Raw genomic sequence first — 21432 nt, 5'->3', positions numbered from 1 at the left:
GTGGACTAAAAACTTTAAAAGTGTGAGCCAAAATCTTTCCACCTTTTAAATTGTTTATGTAAGGTATTCTCTAATGGCTACAGATAGCTAACACAAATATTATATGCACACATATATATTTAATATATAAGCTTAGTATTATAATACTAGTATTATTATCATATATAATACTAGTATTAGATATACTAAGCTTACATATTAAATATGACATATATCTATATTTAAAGCAAAGCAGATCATAATTTTGCTAATGAAACTGTATTATATTCTATGAAAGAACTAAATACACTGTGGAGTCACTTATCCCCACCCCCCACCTTTTTTTTGGTGGTGCTGGGGATGAACCCAGGGCCTTGATGGGGATGAAACCAAGGCAAGTGTTCTACTACTGAGCTACATCCCCCAACCCATTTTTCAAATGCATACTCAGCAAAAACATTGCTCTAGACCACTCAATTCATGTCAGAAAGTGCTCAGCAATCTCCAACCCAATACACCCCAAGTTACTTACTGTGAATTATCTTCATTATGTATCCTTTTTAGTTCCCTGATATGTAGATTTCTAACCCTTTCTAGCCTTTCCAGCTCTGCCTGGATCTCTGCTTCCTCCTGAAATAAAAAGGGAAAAAACAGCTCAGGGTACAGGGTACCTTTTCAGAGTCTTGTTTCAAAAATTGTTAGGTACGCCTATTATTTATTTATTTAAGGAATTGAACCCAAAGCCTCACACATACTAGGCAAATGCTCCAGCATTAAGCTATACCCTCAGCCTAACAATAGGCTTTGCTCTTGTGAAAAGCTAATGGAAGATGTTTTACACTGAGAAAAATATTTTAAAAACTAGAAACTTAATCATACAAATAAGCCTCTAGCAAATAATAGATAAAATCTAAACTACAGAGTTCAGTAGGAAAAGCAAAAGTCACCTTCTTCTTCTTGACCACTCCCTGTAACCACTGTTTCTATGTAAGTTTGTAAAAATATTTTATGTATAAACATAAAGTCATGCAAATACTTTTTACAAAAATCAGGTTCACCATCTGCTTCTCTTCTTCAGGTATGGATTATACTTGGTACCTAAATTCCACCAACTTAAAAAGATTTGAGAACCCAATAGAAAAAAGATATGAAGCTGGGCACAGTGGCACATGCCTGTAATCCCAGAGGATTGGGAAGCTGACAAGTTCAAAGTCTCAGCAACTTAGCAAGGCCCTAAGCAACTCAGCCTGTCTCAAAATAAACAAATTAACAGGGCTGAGGATGTAGCTCAGTGGTTAAGCATCCCTAGGTTCCATCCCAGGGAGGAAGGAAGAAAGGGAGGGAGGGAAGGAGAAAGACCAATTTGTGGATAAAAAACAAATACACAACAACAGCAGTTTATTAAAAGCTTATTGACCACCATCACTATAAATAACATCTACCAATAATGTATGAGCTATTGAATTTAAGATGTGACAAGATATATCTAAAATATCTCAATGAACAGAATCAATTACAAATTCTGTTAGGTGCCTCTGTGTTAGAATATGGTTGGTCCAACACCTTCCCTTTAGCTAGGTTAGTCAAGAAAATAAGAGACACTGAGTGATTTAAAATATTCCAAGAGTCTTAATATCTATTTCAGAACCATCTGCTCCTGTATGTTTTATTCAATGCATAACCACTTGGGAAGCCTTACAATGTATATACACAGACTTATCCACTAATAGGTCACACTGAAGGAATAAATACTGTCATTGGGTGACTAGAATTGACTTGAAAATCAAAAGATGAGTCCCATCATTATACAAGACATGACAATGAGATTATCTATTCAAGACTTCTGCAGTATGTGAAACTACTTATTTGCTTAAATAACCAAATAACTTCCATACCAAACAAAAATTAGAAATCACACTTCTCCAGGCAGATTTCCTCAATATAGTTACCTTTTTAAGATGGCCTAATCTGAGTTTAAAGATTTCTTCTTGTTCATGGTATTCTGCTAATGTTAACCTGAAAAGTAATGGTAGAAATTTCAGTAAATTTTAAATAATAATGACTTTTTAAATAGAAATATTCAAGTATGCTACAAGGTAAATTTGGACTCACAGATAAAATGACTAAAAACCAATTTATTTTGCATCCTCTGATAAGAGAAAACTTTTGTGATTTATTAGATGTACTATGAAGAAATGCTTCCAAAGTCAAATGCTTAATTCATAAAAATGAAAAAAATAACTGAGCTATAGTTTATATTATTTTGTGAAAATGAGTTTTGTTTCATATATTGCTCAGATGAAAACCTATTGAAGAGACAGATCAAATAATAAGTCTAAAAATCTTCAAAGGGAAAAGCAATAAGCCAATGAATTTATTATTCATGATAACTTATATCTTGACAGTATAATAACAAGGAGAAAAAACAGGGTTAAAAGAGTCCAAGATTTGGATGCTGGCCATGTGACCTTTGGCAACTAACGTCAACTTCTTCAACTCAGTTTCCTGAAAATTAGGCAAGTAATAACACCTATCCAACAAAGTGCTGTGACTTTAATGAGAATGCAGAAAGAAGAATATAAAAAATGCTATTTAAACCAATGCTCAAAGGGTAAACTTGATGGGGTAATTTCTCAGTTCATGTTTCACCAAGTCTAATCATATCCTCCTATTTTAAGAATGAAGAAGTAATCAGTGTTCTAAATCTCAAGGTTTAGAATATTCTAAATAGCAAAAGTGGAAACAAGTTATCCTATCCAGCAGAAAGGGCTACCAAAACAAAAACAAAACCAAAAACAAAACTCTTAAGGCCTAACTCAAAGAAAATAGAATGATTAAAAAGTAGTACATCCCCCAGAGCTGTTAAATTTATCCTCTCAGCAGCAGAAATATCTCCATCTATTAGTCTACTTCATACCAGTAAAAAAGGGAAAAAATGAAAAATCATAGTTAAGAATTCACTCTGAAACAGATTCAGTACCAGGAGAGGATAAAGTGATTCACTTAAGAGGCCTGTCTTTGGCTTTTGGTCAAGGGTCAAGTCACAAACATTCTAACTAAAAAAGTGAACTAAAGGCCTCCTAGCTTGGATTTTACACAGGACTCCAGATGGCAACTACTCACTGACATACTATTGGCCTAGACTGAATTCTAATTATGGTTCAATGGCAAAAACAAAAACAAAAAACCCCTATCTTGTTTTTATTATTCCTACGCCTATGGTTTTGTGTGTTAGCACAAAATAATTTCCAAGCAATGCTAGAGTGAGAGTCCCTTCACAAAATAAACACAGGACTCAGAAAACAATGACCAGATTAAATCTGTCTGAAGACTCTTTCAAATCTGGGCCTTTTTGAAAGGAACTAATTTTTAATTGGACTTTAAGTTTTAAAACATTCAGTTATAAGGTGAAATATTTTCCAAACTTAGTTTACTCTGCATACTTTATTTTTTATTTTTATTTTATTGTGTTGGACAGAATACATTTATTTTTTTATTTTTAAAAAACACCAAATGGTATATTGCTGAGAATCGAACCCAGTCACACATGCTAGGCGAGTGTTCTACTGCTGAGCCACAACCCCAGCACCCCCATCCCGCCCCGTACTGTACATACTTTTTAATCACTATTCTCTATACAATTACTAGTAAGTTTACTCATCTCTCCTAAATAAACTGTGAACTCCTAAAACTAGGGTTGTATCCTTCAACTCTATATTCCCACAACACGGCCTAACCTAAAATAAGCATTTAATGTAGACTTACTAAATGATGTCAAAGAAAAGACTTCCCAACACATCAGGTATGTATGGGTGAGGATTGGTGTTAAGCCATCTTTCTCACTGGAATAAGGAATATGCATGTCTGGGATGTCATGGACCTTTAACAATGCTGTAATACAAGTAGTATACTTGAAGTGGATAATGGGTTACAATGTTTTTGTGAACTGATACAAAAACATAAAAAAGACAAAAGGCATATTAGTCAATAAGCTATATAATATACCTTTTATTTGTGGCTATCTTAGAACAGAAAATTTACTTTCAAATAAAGAGAAAAGGAGAAAGGAATAGAAAAGAAAGACATTTGTGCTCAGGATTTTCAACCCCTCCTATACACGAAAGCTATGTAATAATTATTGACTGGCAGAGCAAAAGATGACTATGCTTCAATTTAAGATACTTGTATTTTCCCTAGGTTTTCAAAACTGGAAAAGACCCTAGTAAAGTATGAGTTACTGGGAAAGTGTTCTTTCCTGAAACAACAGTTTTTTTTTTTTCTTGGCTTACTCCTAAATTTACAACTGTTAACTAAGTGCTCTTTTGACCAGTAAAGGAGCATTCTTTAGTTTGAAATAGTAGCCATGTAATCACCACAAGACAACACCAATTTACCAGAACTTAGAGTCACACATAAGCAATCATATTTGTGATGGTTAGACAAAAATCATGCTGTCAAGAAGTGACATTATTTCTCCCTCTCATTCAAAATTCTAAGTGTAGGACTAAGAAAGTCAGTTAATTTTATATGGTTTTTATGAGTTGGGCAAATCCATTAATGTGATGGGAAAGATCTCGAACACTAGGGACCTCTGTAATTTATATCTGTCCCCAGTGCCATTCAATAAGACATTTGTTCACATCAATAAAGAACATACGTTTCATTTTCAGCTCCGTTGGTCTTGCTCTTCCGCTGTTTCTGCTCATTGGTTGCTGGAGGGGCTTGACCCATGGCAGGAGGTTTCCGCTTTGCTAACATTTTCCGTTGTCTTTCTATCTCTTCCCTCTGTGAATTTATCCTTTCCTGTTGCCTAAAGACATAAAATATGTGGACAGAAGAAGAAAGTAAAACAAGTTCTTACTGCTAAGGAACAAACACAATTTGTCACCTGGATATTTGATAAACTTCAGAAAAACATAAGCTCCTTAAATTAAGTAGAGATTTGCATTTAACCTTCAGATAGTAAGAAACCAAATAACTAGTGAGAGATTATTTGGAAAGAAGCTGTACTTTAAGACAATAGTTACGTCTTAAAAGGAGAGGGAAAGTTAACAAGAAAAAAAAAATACCAAATTTCTAATATGAACTTACTTTCTGACTCCAAAGAAAAATTTTCTGATTCCTTTTTAGCAGTTATGAAAACAACTCTAGTATGAATCCATGAAAAGAGTTGTTTTTAAGAAAAGACGATACAGACTGTCCCAAGTGCCCTTTTATTTTTTGTTTGGATTAAAGCTTCCTCAAATTTAATTTACAAAGAGATCAAGCTTGCAGAATGCTAGACAAAGTAAACAAGACTTTCTTTTTAGGAATATCACTACTCTAGTCTAAGTGAACCTCTAGCATCCCCCAAATCATCTCCACTCACTGAGCAGGGTGACACACCTAATCTAAGCTTTAAAAAAGCATATTCAGAGAAAGCCAATGAAGTGTTACTAGCTGTGAAGTTATTAATGAAGTAACTCCTTAGGGAATGGTATATAAAGTGAAATAGTATAAAATGTATTTTATAAATCTTCAGATAATTTAATACTATTACTACTGGAGTACTTACTAATAAGATGTCTTATTTTCCTTTAAAAAAAAGAAATCTACTCGTAGAACATCCCTATAAAGGTTTTGAGTTTCAGAGATTTTCAGATTTTGGATTAAGAATGTTTTGACCTGTACAGTCTATGCAAATATTCTGAAATCCAAAAAACTATGAAATCTGAAATACTCCTAGTCCCACGCATTTCAGATAAGGGATATTCAACTTATAGTTTAAAAATTAGGAACCAATAAAAATTCTATTATAAGAAAAAACACTTTTGTCTCATGTATTCCATCACCAAACAAATACTAAGGCTTACAGGCTTAAATATAAAAGTATACCAACATTTCAGATTAACCATTTAACAGGCTAACATCTTTAAATCACCTATTACAGTTGATAGTCAAAATTCCCTTTGCCTTCTCTCTCTCTTTCTACAAGTCTTTTTTTCCCATATTCTTTTCTGGATCAATCTTGCAGAATAATGAAATCTATTTTTTTTTAATACCTCTTCCTTGAACAATGCAGTTCCATATTCTTATAGAATAGCAACCAAAACAAAACAATATTCCTCTAGGTTTGATGCCATAATATATATAATTTATGCTACCATATGTAGAAGGGTAATAGTACAAGCAAGGTTAAAATAAGCAGAGTATTACAAACAAACATCTCCTTGATTCTACATGAGCTAGAGATCACTGATAAGACATCAATTTAACAGTAAACTGAATGTTTTCATTCAAGAGTTTTGTTTCCCTGAAAAATCTGTATACTATTAGATATGCTTTTTCCTACTCACCCCTCTCCCCAATATATAAAATTTGTGACTTGAAAGAATTCTGGGTTGAGAGAGAATCCTTAGCTAAAATTGTAATGTTCCTTCTGCATCAATGAATGTCCTTGAGGAAAACCTTTACCTTATCTGAACATAAGTTTCCCAATTTAAAAAAAGGGAAAAACATTTTTAGCTCATATCTCCACCTTTTTAGGAGGCACCAAGTGCAAAGCACTCTGAACTCCCTGGAAATAGTTACACATTATGAAGTTTTAACTCTAAACTATAGTGGCCTAGGAAAATACCACAACATTATGCCTCAGAGGACTACCTGTGCTTTGTAAGCTTCAGATTTCAGAAATCAACTTTATTGTTTTCAGGGAGAATCCACACATTTATCTTTTCATGTTCAACAAGAAGGTAGCCCCACAGCCATCATATAGATGAGTCATATGCATAGAATACAAAGATTCCAAAACACCTTTAAGGAACTCTTAAGCTATTCTGAGAAAGAATGAAAGTTGATTCACTAAAGATCAGTGTTATACAGATTTCTATTCTGACTTAGCCCATTTTATTTTTTGAGACAGGGTCACTAACATTGCTGGGCTCCACCTTCTGATCCTCTTGCCTCAATCTCCTGAGTAGCTGTGATTACAGATGTGTGCCACAGTGCCCAGCTCTCTACAACAATTCTTGATATTCCTAAAACTGTTTAGTTATTTATACAGAAGAACAAAAGTCATCTAATGAGAATCTTCATTTAGGCTTATCTGAGGAGTACAAAGTCCACACTATCTTGATAAACTGTTAACTTCTCTTAAAATAGGAATCATGTCTTTCCAACTCTTATATCCTCTAGCACATAAAACAGTACCTTTCATGGAGCTGATGCTTAAATATTTCATGTGTAGTATCAGTTTTAGAGAGTACTTGTCCTACAACAAGCATGAAAAGAGTATTTCTTCTATCTTCTATAGAAATTTTGAATACCCAATAAATTCATCTCACTGAAATCTAAATAATTCTATTAAAGTCCTAGTCCCGGTACCTCAGAATATGACCTCACTTCATTGAAGTAATTAGTTAAGCCAGGCACAGTGGCACATACCTGAAATCTCAGTGGCTCAGGAGACTGAGGCAGGAAGATCACAAGTTCAAATCCAGCCTCAGCAACTTAGTAAGGCCCTAAGCAAATAACTTAGTGAGACTTTACCTCAAAATAAAACATAAAAAGAGCTGGGGATGTAGCTCAGTAGTTAAGTGCCCCTTGGTTAAATCCCCAATGCTAAATAAATAAATAAAAGGGGGAGGAGGAGATCGTGCTGCCATAGGGTAAGCCCTTAGTACAAAATGCAATATGCCTGGTGTCCTTAAAAGAGAAGGAGCAAGCTGGGCATGGTGATGCAGCCTGTAATCCCAGAGGCTCAGGAGGCTGAGGCAGGAGGATCATGCATTCAAAGCCAGCCTCAGAAACTCAGTGAGGCCTTAAGCAACTAAGCAAGATCCTATCTCTAAATAAAATATTTTAAAAGGGGGGGCGGGGCTGGAGATGTGGCTCAGTGGTTAAGTGCCCCTGGGTTCAATCCCTGAACCCCTCATCTCCCCCCACCCCACCACAAAAAGAGAGAAGGAACAGAAATACATAAGGAGAACCCCATATGAAGATGAAGATAAAGACTGAAGTTATGCAGCCACAAGCCAGGATCTCTGGAAGAGGCCAAAAAGGATCTTCCCCATATGCTTGCCACTCTTTTACTTTTGACTTTCTGGTCTTGGGAACTGTAAAAAGAATAAATTCCTCCGTAGGGGTGAGGTGGTGGTGGTTGGGGGCTGGGGAGTGGGGTCTGGGGTCTGGGGTTGTGACTCAGTGGTAGAGCCCTCACCTCGCATGTGAGGCTCTGGGTTTGATCCTCAGCACAACATTAAAATAAAGGTATTGTGTTCAACTACAACTAAAAAATAAATAGTAAAAAAAGAAAAATGAAGAAATTCCTATATTTTTTTTGTTGTTGTTGTTGTCGTTTTGTGATACTCAGGATAGAACTCAGGGCCTCAGGAAAGCTAGCCAAGCACTCTATAAATGAGCTACATTCCCAATTCTTTTATAAAATCTCTTTTGAGACAGGATCTTGCTAAATTCCCCAGGCTGACCCAATGATGCAATCCTCCTGCCTCAGTCTCCCAAAAGGCTGGGATTATAGGCAATTTCTGTTATTTTAAACCACAAGTTCATGGTATTTTGTTACAGCATCTCAAGGAAATGAAAGGGAATCTTCTATAGCAAAAGTATATTTCAGATCCAACCACACTAGCAATAACTAGCAGAAGAATGAAAATAAAAACAAAAAACAAATGCACAAATTTTCAGACATTATTGAAGGAGGAAAAAGTCTTTTTTGTTTTTTTTTTAAAGAAGACCTGTATGAACGACACATGAACATCTCAGAAGAGAATTTTTTAAAAATCCCCAGGCTATATTTTGTATATATTGGGAACTGTGAAATGGTATGGCTTATTCAAGCAAGATCTGACAAGAAAATCAACAAAATGAATGGTCTCATTATGGATCATATGACTAAGAATCAGATGGTTCACCAGAAACTGCTTTAAAATGGATAAGCCCCATACACATCAGAATACCAGGATTAGCACTGCAAAGCTATAAAGTTTAATTTATTCCCTCTGATATTCCACACTTAATTGATCAAAATTTTGTAGGGATGTCAGATTCTTTAATGTTGTTTATTTCAATATAAACAAAATCTTAGTCAAGAATTTTTACTGCTTTACCACTGAGACATTTGAATTTTTTTAAAAGATGTATTGAGCTGTAGTGGTGTATGCCTGTAATCCCAGTGGCTTGGGAGGCTGAGGCTGGAGGATCGGGAGTTCAAAAAGCCTGCCTCAGCAAAAGCCAGGCACTTAGCAACCCTGTCTCTAAATAAAATACAAACAGGGCTGGGGATCAAGTGCTCAATCAAGTTCAATCCCCGGTACCAAAAAGAAAAAGTATTGAAAAACACTAGTATACAAGACCACTTTTAAAAAATAAATAAATAAATAATACACAAGCTCACACACATTTTTAGTTGTAGTCGAACACAATATCTTTATTTATTTTTATGTGGTGCTGAGGATCAAACCCAGCCCCTTGCAGATGCTAATCGAGGGCTCTACAGCTGAGCTAGAACCCCAGAACACCACTTTTGAAGAATAAAACTATTTTCAACTGGTTCAAACATACTTTGAAAGCAAAAATTACTAATATGGCCAGAAATGTACAAATCTGGTATCATGTGCCTATTGGAAAACTTTGTTTTAGAAAACTAAAGAGCATTCAAAGGAACAAAGTAAGAACCAAAGAACTGTGCTAAGGCTCCTGATGAGGCTGTCTGATTATCTGATCCATTTTTTAAAAATATCTTGAAGTTTGCTAGACACAGCAGTGCATACATATAATCCCCAGCTACTTGGAAGGCTGACACAGGATGATCACAAGTTAAAGGCCAGCCTGGGCAACTTAGCTAGACCTTGTCTGAAAACAAAAAATTAAAAATGCTGGGGGTACATCCCAGAGGAAAAGCACCCTGGGTTCAATCTCTAGTACTACATCCCCTCTGCCCCTAGTCTTGAAGTTTGTCTCTTCACATAAAACCTAGCACTGCTGTCTGTTGTTCAGCTACTTCACCTACTAAACTTCTTTACATGTCATGAAATTTCTTATGCACAGAATTGTTGCTTGTGAAATTATCATATATAGTGCCTTTTACAACTAAAGAATTTCAATTTGGGGGGCTGGGGTTGTAGCTCAGTGCTGGAGCGCGTGCCTAGTGTATGTGAGGCACTGGGGTCAATGGTCAATCCTGACACCCATAAAAATAGATAGATAGATAGATAGACAGACAGAAAGAAAAAACAAAGGTGTCCATTTGTAACTAAGAAAAAATTGGATTTTTACTTTGAAAGTGAGAAAGATAATTTATTGAAGCAAAACATTAAGAAATAAGAGATTTATAATTAAGAGACATCAGCTGAAAATAGCTTTCCAAGGGAAGAGATACATATCCTACCATTTAGTTTTAGACCTATGAAAAACATTCTACCAACCCACAGGAAACAATTCTGGTCAGGTATCCCATTGACATGGTCTTAATTTGCTCTTATAATACAATTATCATTTTGTATTCTGATTAGTATAAGATTTCTAGATCCTTCTGGGTATTATATTGTTTACAGAGCAATAAGATAAAATACTGCTACTTCCAGCAAAACCCTAATCACTTCTTAAAACTAATTACATTTTATATCTATAAAAACCCACCACCTTTTTTGAGTCAATGTCTAAAATGACATTTAACAAGGCAGTCACTGTAGAAAGGTGGTAGGAGCAATCAGGACACAGTCTGAGCTTTGCATGACTTTGGCTACTAATAAAAATATAGAGGTTTGTTGTTGTTTATTTGTTTGTTTGTTTGTTTTGTGGTGCTGGGGACTGAACCTAGGCCCCTGTGCACTCAAGGCAAGCACTCTATCAACTGAGCTATATCCCTAGTCTGAAAATATAGGTTTTAAACATTTTCTGCTACTGTCCTCACAACTCTGGAAACTGGACAATTTTCTCATCTCAGTCAGGGTGCCATGAAATGGGTGTCATACCTTACTTTGGAGTGACTGCCCTGGTGCACCTCAGCTACTACCAGGCTCCAGTGCTTATAGTTCAGAGCAGACGCTGCTCCAAACCTCTGATATCTACCCTAACTGAAGTCTACTTTCCTTTCAGGGTATTTTCTGACTTAATAACCTCCTCTTATACCAAAATTTGAGGCATATTTGTGAAGTGAAAACGCGTTTCAACTAAGTTGGAGGTTAAGGTTCCATATACAAAATAATGACTACTAATGTGTAATTCAGAGGTTACTTATAACAGATTATTAAAAATAGCATCAATATTTCTTCTTTCTAGGGCTGGGGGTATAGCTCAGTGGCAGAGCACTTTCCTAGCATGTGTGAGGCACTGGGTTTGATCCTTAGAACCACATAAAAATAAACAAATAAGATAAAGGCATTCTCTCCATCTACAACTACAAAATAAAAATAATAAAAAAATACATAAATAAATAAAGGTATTGTGTCCATCTACAACTAAAAAAATTTTTTTTTAATTTCTATTTAAAAAAAAATTCTATTTTCTTTCAGGCATAAACTGTATTTACATCTCATTATTGCTCAAAAGTAACCCCACACTAATTTGTATTCAACAAGCTAATCAATCTCTGGAACCTTCCAACTCACTGTGATCTGGAGAGAAAAGTTGGAGAGCCCATGATTAAAAATATAATGTTTCCACTTGCCCTCAAGTTTCAGGTGGAAATAACCTAATAAATCAAAATAAGTAAGATATGCTAAAAGGTACTACAACTAGAAGATATATAATTTTTACAGTTCTGAGCTAATAACAGCTATTCACAGAGTCAGAATTTTAGGATTTTAAATATTATTTCCCTCTTTGGAATAAATTCCTGAATGTTTGACCCAAAAGTTATGATAAAGAGTTCAAGTTGCAAGACTCTACCACTCTACCACTGAGCTACAACCCCAATCCCTGATCACTCTTTAAAGAGCCTCAGGGACATGTTCTATAAGGATCTTCTTTGGTTTTCTTTTGTTTTATACCTAACTTAAAAAATCTTGCCATGGGCCCTTACCCATTTCATTTTTCTGTGGGCCCCAAATAAATGCTCAAGAGGATCCTCATGAAAATCCACTACTTAGGGATGTAGCTCAGTAGAACAGCACTTGCCTAGTACGTGTAAGGCCCTGCGTTCAAACCAGTACCACACACAAGCACAAATACATTACCTAATTAAAATATCAATACTAGATTTTTCCTTCCTTACCTTCATCAATTTTTGTTATTCTAAGCTTTAATGAAGAACTCACTTTCTATTCCTCTGATTACTTGTCATTTTTTCAGGACCTTTTCTAATTCTCTACATTTTTAAAAAATATTTATTTATTTTTTAGCTGTAGATGGACACAACACAATGCCTTTATTTGTAATGTAGTGCTGAGGATTGAACCCGGGTCCCGCCCGTGCTAGCGAGCGCTCTACCACTGAGCCACAATCCCAGCCCCCTACATTTCTTTATACAAATGGTAACTAAACTCAATGAAAAGATGACTATGACTACTAGGATTATTAATACTACAATTAACAGAAAACTTGAAAAATCCAAACTTTTCAATTAATCATGACAATTCACTTACTTGATAAGGTTCTGGAAAGCATAACCATCTGTCCACTGTTCAGTAAAAGAGGCCCCATGCCGGACAGTAGTAAAGTGGCCCAATCTCAAGCGGTCCTGCATGCTCTTATCTCTACATGCCATCTTCTCTTGTTTTGACTTATGGGAAAAGGATCAAAAAAAAAAAAAAAGGAATTCATCATCAAATTAGCACGGAGACAGACACTTTTTAGAAACTCAAAATTCTAAGATTTTCATGGAAAATATATTGAAAAACCACACAACATCTCAAAACAGTCAGTAATGACTCCTTAGATGAAACAGTATTCCCAAAGTAGACAGGATATGCTAGTGAAGAACCGTGAATTCTTCTTTGGTAAAATTTCTCCCATCTGCCTAGTCTTTTTTATCTTATCAGCATATTATATTTGCACCACAGCAATGCCCAACTACTAAGCTGTTTCTTTACTTTCAGTTTCTTCTCTCCAATCTGTTCTAGAGACCTGCTATCAATTCATCTTCTTAATATATTACTTTGAGGGATGGGTACATAGCTCACCAGTAGAATGCTCGCTCGGCATGGCCAAGGAAGGCCCTGAATTCAATACCCAGTACTGAGAAAAAAGTAAGAAAATCACTTTGCACACTTCCACTCTGATGTGCCAAACCTTCCATGGCTTCTGTCTCCCCAACTCTAGATTCTGACATGAAAACATCCTCCATTCCTCCACTGAGCATGGAAGATCAAGTGCACCTCCCCACAGGGTTCCTATTCCAGGACACTTTATGTACTTCTGATTCTTGAGGACTTCATTCATTACATGACAGGAATTGTAAGACCACTTAGTATAAAGTATGATGTTTATGGCCAAGAGGGGAATACAACCATTGAATTTCTTGATCTGTAATTCTAAGTACAAACTCTAATAAAGAACTTTTAGGAAAAGAACAAAGTACTGTGAGAGATAATATCATGGGATACACCTACTTGAAATGTCCTATGCATTTTTATTTATTTATTGTTGGCAGCACTGGGGACTGAACTGAGGGCCTCGCATATGATAGGCAAGCACTCTACCACTGAGGATATTACCCAACCCTTGTTTTATTTTATCTCATTTCATTTTATGACAGAGTCTAAATTTCTTAGGCTGACCCAGAACTTGCAAATCTCCTGTCTCACTTTCTAGAGTAGCTGGAATCACATGCATACACCACCATGCCTGGTTCTACTGTGCATTTTAACTTTATTTTTGCCTCACTCGGGTCTTTATACTGACCATTAAGGTTACCACCGGGTGACTGTGGGTCATCTCCTGGAAACTGGTGTGGTTTGGAGACAGGGCCTCACTAAATTGACCAGGCTGGTCTTGAACTTGTAATACTCCTGCCTAAGCTGTACTATGTATTTTTAATGGACAGGCAATATAAACCTGCAGTTGTACTTACCTAAAACATCTTTCTTGTAGCTTCCCCCAATTAGTGCCCTGCTTTTGATTTCCTTCAGCCAATTTCTTAATAAAACTGCTTACTTGAAAAGGTTTCTTTGTGAATGTGAATGTATCTTAATCCCCCCACCCCACATAGACTATTAGCCCTCTGGGGATAGGAGCCATGTTTTATGTTTCTTAGATCCATGCATGTTGTTACTTATATGGTGTCAATTCTTTTTCACTGCCAAGTAGCATTCTATTGTATGAACAAACCACAAGTTGTTTACATATTCACCTGTTGCTAGACACCTGTGAACAAAACTGCTATAAATATTCCTGTACAAATCGGTTTGTGGACATTTGCTTTTATTTCTCTTGAGTAAAAACCAGAAGTGGTACTGCTGGGTCAAATGGTAAGCATATAAGTAAGTGTATATATTTAATAAAGAAATTGCCCCAGATAGGAATGGTAGTACACGCCTGTAATCCCAGCAACTCGGGAAGCTCAGGCAGGAGCATCACAAGTTTGAGACCAGTCCAGGGAACTTAGTGAAACCCTGCCTCAAAACAAAAAATGAAAAGGATTAGGGACGTGGCTCAATGGTAGAGTACCCCTGGGTTCAATCCCCAGAACCACCATAAACAAAAAAATTGTCCCAAGTTTTCCAAAGCAGCTATACAATTTTACATTCCTACTAGTATAAGAAATTGGGACACCAACACATCTATACCAGCACTTGATACTGTCAATGTTTTTACTTTCATTATATGTATATAATAATATGGTTTCACTTGGTTTTTTTGTTTGTTTGTTTTTGTTGGTCCCAAGGAATATTCTACTACTGAGCTACACCTCCAGAACTTTAAGTGTTTTTTTTTTTTTAATTTTGAGACAGGGTCTAGTTACATTGCCAAGTCTAGCCTGGAACTTGTGATCTTCCTGCCTTAGCTCCAGAGTAATTCAAATTATAGGGTGTGAACACCATTGTATTCAGCCTACCATGGTCTTAGTTTTGAGTTTCCCAGATGCCTAATAATGTGCAGCATCTTTTCATATGATGACCATTTAGATATCTATAATTTTTTTATAAAGTTTCTGTTCAAGATTTTTTTTGCTTGGGCTGGAGTGTAGCTCAGTGGTAAGAGTGCTTGCCTTGCATGTGTGAAGAGCTGGGTGCGATCCTTAGCACCACATAAAAATAAAGGTATTGTGTTCATCTGCAATTAAAAATATATTTTTTTTAATATTTTATTTTATTTTTCCTCTTTCTTTTTTGGGTAGTGCTGGAGATTGTACCCAGAGACTTTTATATGCTAGGCAAGTGCTGTATCTCTGAGCTACACTGCCACCTCCATCTTTTCACATTTTTAATTTTTTTTAATTATAGGAATCTTTACATATTTTTATTTTAAAAACTTTTAATGTTATTAATATTTCCTCTCAATCTGTAGTGGCATTTTCATTTGTTTCTTTATACTCCAGCATGGTATACCGGACATTTGATAAATACTCATATTTAGAAAACTGAATTATTTTATAAACAAATCTAAATTATCTATTATTATTAACAAATATAAAATTGTATTTTTCTATGATAACTGAGGAGATGGCATTATGTTTGTTTTTTTGTACTATGCTACTCAGAGTTTAGTACAACTGGATGAATCCATGTTGATTTCAGGAAGAGTCCTGAAATTTTAAATACATTCTCTGTATTAACATGTTAATATTATTTCTCTCTCTCATGAAAATGTAACAAAGTAATTTCCCTTCTATAAAACTGTTTAATAATTAAAGAAATGAAGCAAAGTTCTTCCTAGTATCTTTGATCTCAGTAAAATAATCCCTTTCATTTTGACTAAGACTATGCTCCTTTAACCTTTAACAGCATTCCAAATTTTTCAAGAAAAGTAACCAGTAAAATGGTCAATTCTCCAGCTCATAATCTTTTAATAACTTCATTGGGAAGTACTGACATTTTAAAACTTCTAAGAAATAGTTACTAATAACTACTAAAGGCAGGCTGCAACTAACCAATTACTATAGTAAAGGAATATCCACCAATTTGTAATCATATGCAAAAATATGACAACTTCATTTTTTTGAAGCACAAAGCACTTAATTATCACATTATTATAAACAAAAGGAATTCCAAATATCTTTGAAAGAAAAATCTCACTATCATTAAATGTTTATAAATAGTAATAATATACTCACTTCAATTAATCAGATAAACATAAAAATTTAAGATTGCAAACCCTAGGTTAGGGGCATGGCTCAGTGGTAGATGCTAGGCTAGCATGCACAAGGTCAAACCCCCCAGCACCACAAAAAAAAAAAAAAAGTGTGTGGGGGGCGATCAAGAAACAAACCAAACTCCACTAGAATAAGCTGTCAATATCATACTCAAAACAATTAAACAGCCAGAAGGTATATCCCTCTTATCACTCTGGAGGCTAGGTCTGATGTCCATGCAAAGAAACCGGAAGCAATGGTGCACACCTGATGTTCATGCAAGGAAAATAATTCTAATTATCAAAAAACAAGAAGTCTTTTTCTAAAACCCCTATTTTACAAAATATTTTCATCTCAGGTAAGAAGTAAAAAGCCACTCAATGACATACATTATGTATCTTGGAATACAGAGCTCAGGCCACCATTAATGCACTAACCTTTTCTATAAGGAGTTTCTTGCTCATTGTGACACATCTATTTAATCGTTCCTTGTATTTTTCTAGCATCTTTTGCTGTTCATCAATCTGCCTTCTCAAATCACAGTTGGCCTTCAATGGAAAAACATGTTTTTAATTAGCTCCAAAGAAGACAGATTAATAGAAAAGTAGTTTCTAGGGAAAGAGAAAAATCATTTCTGTTATTAAATCAAAATCAAAATTTAGATTCAAAGAGATAAAAGTAACCAAGTCTTTTTAAAAGGTAAATAATTCATCCTTTTAATCTTACTTAATATATCTATTCATCAATAATGAATTCTGTTGTTAGAAATAGGCATGTTTTTCTACTAATCATATTTTACTCCTCCCAATACCCAGATACAACTCATTGTGTACATCACAAGTGCTTAAACCATCACAAAATACAATAAAATTTAGAAAAATCCATGACTATTTAGTGTGAGGGGTGATTAACAATATACATATTAAATACTTACTGAAAGTGATTAAGCACTTACAAAAAAGTACAGAATATTTTCTAAACCATATAATGTTCTTTAAGTTCAATTTGTCCTTTGCTTTCTAATTCCTATTTCTAAAGAAAAAGAAAGGTGAATTTTCATAAATGATTCTTACCAGAGAAGCCAGGCACACCTGTGCCCACCTAACACAGAACTAACCGATAGGATCTAGTTCAAGAATGCTGGAATGTAAATGCACAGTTAAATTAGCTGTGGTCAGGGGCCTACAGAATAGGCTAAATATTTTGAAAAATTCAAGCCTCCTTACAATAACAGAGAATGTAAGAACTACTAAGCTAATATCAAATTTGACTTGCAACTCCTGAATTTATTCTTCTTGGATTAAGCAAAAGATCTGCACTTATTTGGCAAATAATGCTGCCTTATAACATCCTTGAATTGTGGAAAAAAATCTATTATTTCCAAACAAATGATTCAAGCACTTCTGAAACTGTACAAAGCACAAAAGGAAGATATTACAGGACTCTCACTTTTTGAGACTTTTCAGCTTCATCTTTAAAGTGACCTGTATGAAACAGCTTCATCTTCAAATGGTTCTATTCTCCCCATAAACACAATGCTTCACTTAGTTTTTCTCAGGACTCTAGTCGTAGAGACCATATTATTAAAGATGAAAAAGTACAACTATATTGTACTTTTTGACAAATGTGACCTATTCATATTAAACAACCTATAAGAAGCTAAGATGATATAATAGGTTTTTGTTTCTTTGTGGTAATGGAGATTCAACCCAGAGATGTTCTACCACTGAACTACATTTCCAGCCCTTTTAAAATTTGTATCTTGAGATACGGTCTCACTCAGTTGCCCAGGCTGCCTCAGCCTCCAGAGTAGCAACCATGTAATGTTTATGTGAAATCCAATCTACTTTTAGAAGGTAAATGTTTCCTCGAAATCTGAAATCAAGTAAACAATTACAATCAATTAACCTCTGGCAGTTGAGAGTTTTAAAAGTTCTAAATGTTTATGGTTTCTGGACTAACAACTTCTATGAGTTTATGTTTAAAGTGGAAACTGGCTAATAGTGCCATACCCAACATCTGACAAAAAAAGAAAACTCGATCAATGACTGATTCATTTTATATCTGAAAGCAGATATAAAAACCTATGGTCTCTCTCCTTGACTGCCTATCCTCTAGATTCAAAACACAAATTCTAACCAACTTGAAAAAAGGGCAGTTGGACCTCTGTGTCTTTGTTTTTGCATGATCTATTCCCTTACTACTAATCTATATCCATATAAAATTACAACCTTCAAAAAACAATGGAGTAGGAGTTGGGGGTATAACAAAATGGCAGAGTCCATGCTTAGCATGAATGAGGCCCTGGGTTTAATCCTTGGCACCCGCCCCTCACCACCACCAAAGGCAATGGAGTAGAGGGTGAGGGTGAGTTAAGGAAGTATACTGCCTTCTGAATAATGAAAATAAACTTTAAAAACAAACCAACAAAACAAACAAACCAACAAAAACCAAGCTAGGATAAGTTTTTCACAAATTATTTCAATTCTTCTACCTTTACCCACCATGCTGGGGATCAAATCCAGGGTCTCATGCATGCTAGGCAAGCACTCTACCACTGAGTTATACTCCAGCCTCATGAGGCTATGAAGGAAAAAAACAAGACCGTATCCTTTTGTAGTCCAGCAAAGTTACTTTGGACAAAAATCCTTCCAAATGTTGGAAATATTTATACCCAAAGGATACTCCATATATCTTAGGTAGCAATTCCATCAACACTCAAATCAATAAAAACAAGAATAAGAGCAACTCTAAGCAAATGAACAACGAAGATGTAAAACAGGTGCTGAGTCTTCATGGCTTTCCTCACTCAAAGTTGGAGAAAAAGATATAAATAAAAATAGGCCTAAGGAATATATTTCTGAATAAGAAAAGGGAACATCAGCTTCAAATGAGGCAAATGGTCACATACAGATATTAAAAGGATATTTTCAAAATATTGCCCATCATACTCTACAAAATGCAAGACATATGTGTGAAATAGGAAACAAAAAACCATAAAGAATATACAGGGTGTGTTAAGAAAGTATATTGATTACATAAGGGGGAGAAAGCGAGTAACAAAAAAATGTAAATAACAGAATCAAAATTCACATGAACTGCAAGTAAATAGCAGAAAATATATAGAAGATAAACAACATTTTAAAGATCCAGAAGAAAGGGCCAATCATATTAAATGCAGCATAAAATGTCAGGAAGCCAAGATATCAGAGATTGAAGTTAGGAACCAAAGAGGAAAATCAATAATAAAAAGGGGGAAAAAACAGTAAATTAGGTATGATCACACATTTTCAGAATAAAAAATAGAGACACTCACACATAGATGTAACCTGGTAAAATTTGACAGGTTGTTTATTCCTTTGGCCATGGATTCTCAGATACACTAAATGCTAGAAAAATCAAAGGTGTGTATGTGTGTATGTTAGAGAGACAGGGAAGGAGGCAGGGGTGAGAGAAAGAGAGATAGAGAGAGACACAGAGAAAGAGATACCTGGGAAACAGAACAGGTTATAACACAAAAATCTTACAGAGAGTGCTGTCTTTTTCATGAAAGGGTAAAGGAAAGAATTTCCCAGCTCTATAAGGGCACAGAGAATTTAACACTGACATAGCTTTCCTGAAAAAAATAATTACTTAAAAGTGTAATAATTTAGTCAATTAATAGATGAAACAAAAAGACAAAGGCCATGTTAAAAAAAAAAAAAAATGAAAGCAACATTGGACGTGGTGACACAAGCCTATAATCCCAGTGGCTAAGGAGGCTGAAGCAGGAGGATTTTGAGTTCAAAGCCAGCATCAGCGCCGGGATATTGCTCAGTTGGTAAAGTGCTTGCCTCCCCTGCACAAGGCCTTGGGTTCAATCCCAGCATGCCCCGCCCCCCGCCCAAAAAAAAAAGCCAGCCTCAGCAATGTCGAGGCACTAAGCAACTTAGTGAGACCCCCCCCCACCCACCGCTTTTTTTCTTGGTACTGGGGATTGAACTTAGGGATACTCGACTGCTGAGCCATATCCCCAGCCCAATTTTTTATTTAGAGACAGGGTCTCAACTGAGTTGCTTAGCACCTCACTTTTGCTGAGGCTGGCTTTGAACATGTGATCTTCCTGAGCCTTGCAAGCCCCTGGGATTATAGGCATGTGCCACCATGCCCGGCTGAGACCCTGTCTCTAAATAAAATACAAAATAGGGCTGGGGATGTGGCTCAGTGGATGTGTGCCACTGAGTTCAATTCCTGGTACCAAAAAAAAAAAAGTAGCAACAATGAACTGTAAACCTATTTCTGTAAATTTGAACATAAAATTTCCCACAAATGTAAGAAATTATTCTCATATAAAATAATAATAATAACAGAATTTATTAATAAAGAGCATATTTATGGTTTGGATCAATGCTAAGTCTTACAGAAAACAAAGTAGAAATAAGCTATTTTACCCTATATTTTGATTAATTATAGAAATAAAAAATAAAAATAAAAATCTTTCGAAAGGCAGACAACTAGTGTCATTTTAAATCATTTTTATTATTAAACATCCTTTTATTCAGACAAAATGACACTCCAAAGCCCAATAAAAACAATTGATCAAAGTAAGGCTGCTGATTCCCACCCTAACATGTCATAGTCCATTGAGACAGTTAGAAATTACCACATTAGTACAAATAAAGGTCAAACCTATTCATTCTAAATCACTGGAAAGATGAAAATGCTAGCCAATTTCATTTATAAATCAGTAATAGTTGTGTATATGTTATGAATGGCTCAAACAATGACTGAAGGGCTGGGCATGGTGGTACACACCTGTAATACCAGAGGCTTGGGAGACCAAGGCAGGAGAATCGCAAGTTTGAGGTCAGCTTTGGCAATTTAGTGAGACCCTGTCTCAAAATAAGAAATAAAAGGGAGGGCTGGGACAGAGGACATGGCTCAGTGGTAGAGAGCCTCTGGGCTCAATCTCCTATTACACACATACACACACACACACACACACACACACACACTATCTGAAGTAAATGTACAAAATGTGTATCCTAGTTAATCATTCTGTATTCTCTATTACAAAAAAAAAATTATAAAAGGAAAACAATAAACATTTTATTCTTTTTGTTGGCGGGGGGACAGTACCAGGGATTGAACTCAGGGATACTTGAACCCCTAAGACATATCCCCAGCCCTATTTTGTATTTTATTTAGGGTCTTAATGAGTTGCTTAACACCTCGCTTTTGCTGGG

General features: G+C 35.5%; 1 protein-coding gene across 4 annotated transcripts in view; it reads right to left on the bottom strand.

Annotated features, from left to right (window-relative positions):
- The window catches only part of Tlk2 (tousled like kinase 2), a 115880-nt gene that overhangs the window by 28442 nt on the left and 66006 nt on the right, over nucleotides 1–21432 (bottom strand). For all 4 annotated transcript variants that reach the window (XM_071603778.1, XM_071603779.1, XM_071603781.1 and 1 more), the window contains 5 exons: nucleotides 16645–16755; nucleotides 12561–12697; nucleotides 4637–4789; nucleotides 1929–1995; nucleotides 512–609 (listed from right to left, as the gene is read on the bottom strand). In XM_071603778.1, the coding sequence (XP_071459879.1) occupies nucleotides 512–609; nucleotides 1929–1995; nucleotides 4637–4789; nucleotides 12561–12697; nucleotides 16645–16755 (566 nt within the window). The remainder of the gene's footprint in view (nucleotides 1–511; nucleotides 610–1928; nucleotides 1996–4636; nucleotides 4790–12560; nucleotides 12698–16644; nucleotides 16756–21432) is intronic.

The sequence above is a fragment of the Marmota flaviventris genome, chromosome 17, assembly GCF_047511675.1.
Source record: "Marmota flaviventris isolate mMarFla1 chromosome 17, mMarFla1.hap1, whole genome shotgun sequence".
In the NCBI taxonomy this organism is placed as follows: Eukaryota; Metazoa; Chordata; class Mammalia; order Rodentia; family Sciuridae; genus Marmota; species Marmota flaviventris.
This window is presented reverse-complemented; position numbering and strand designations above follow the sequence as displayed.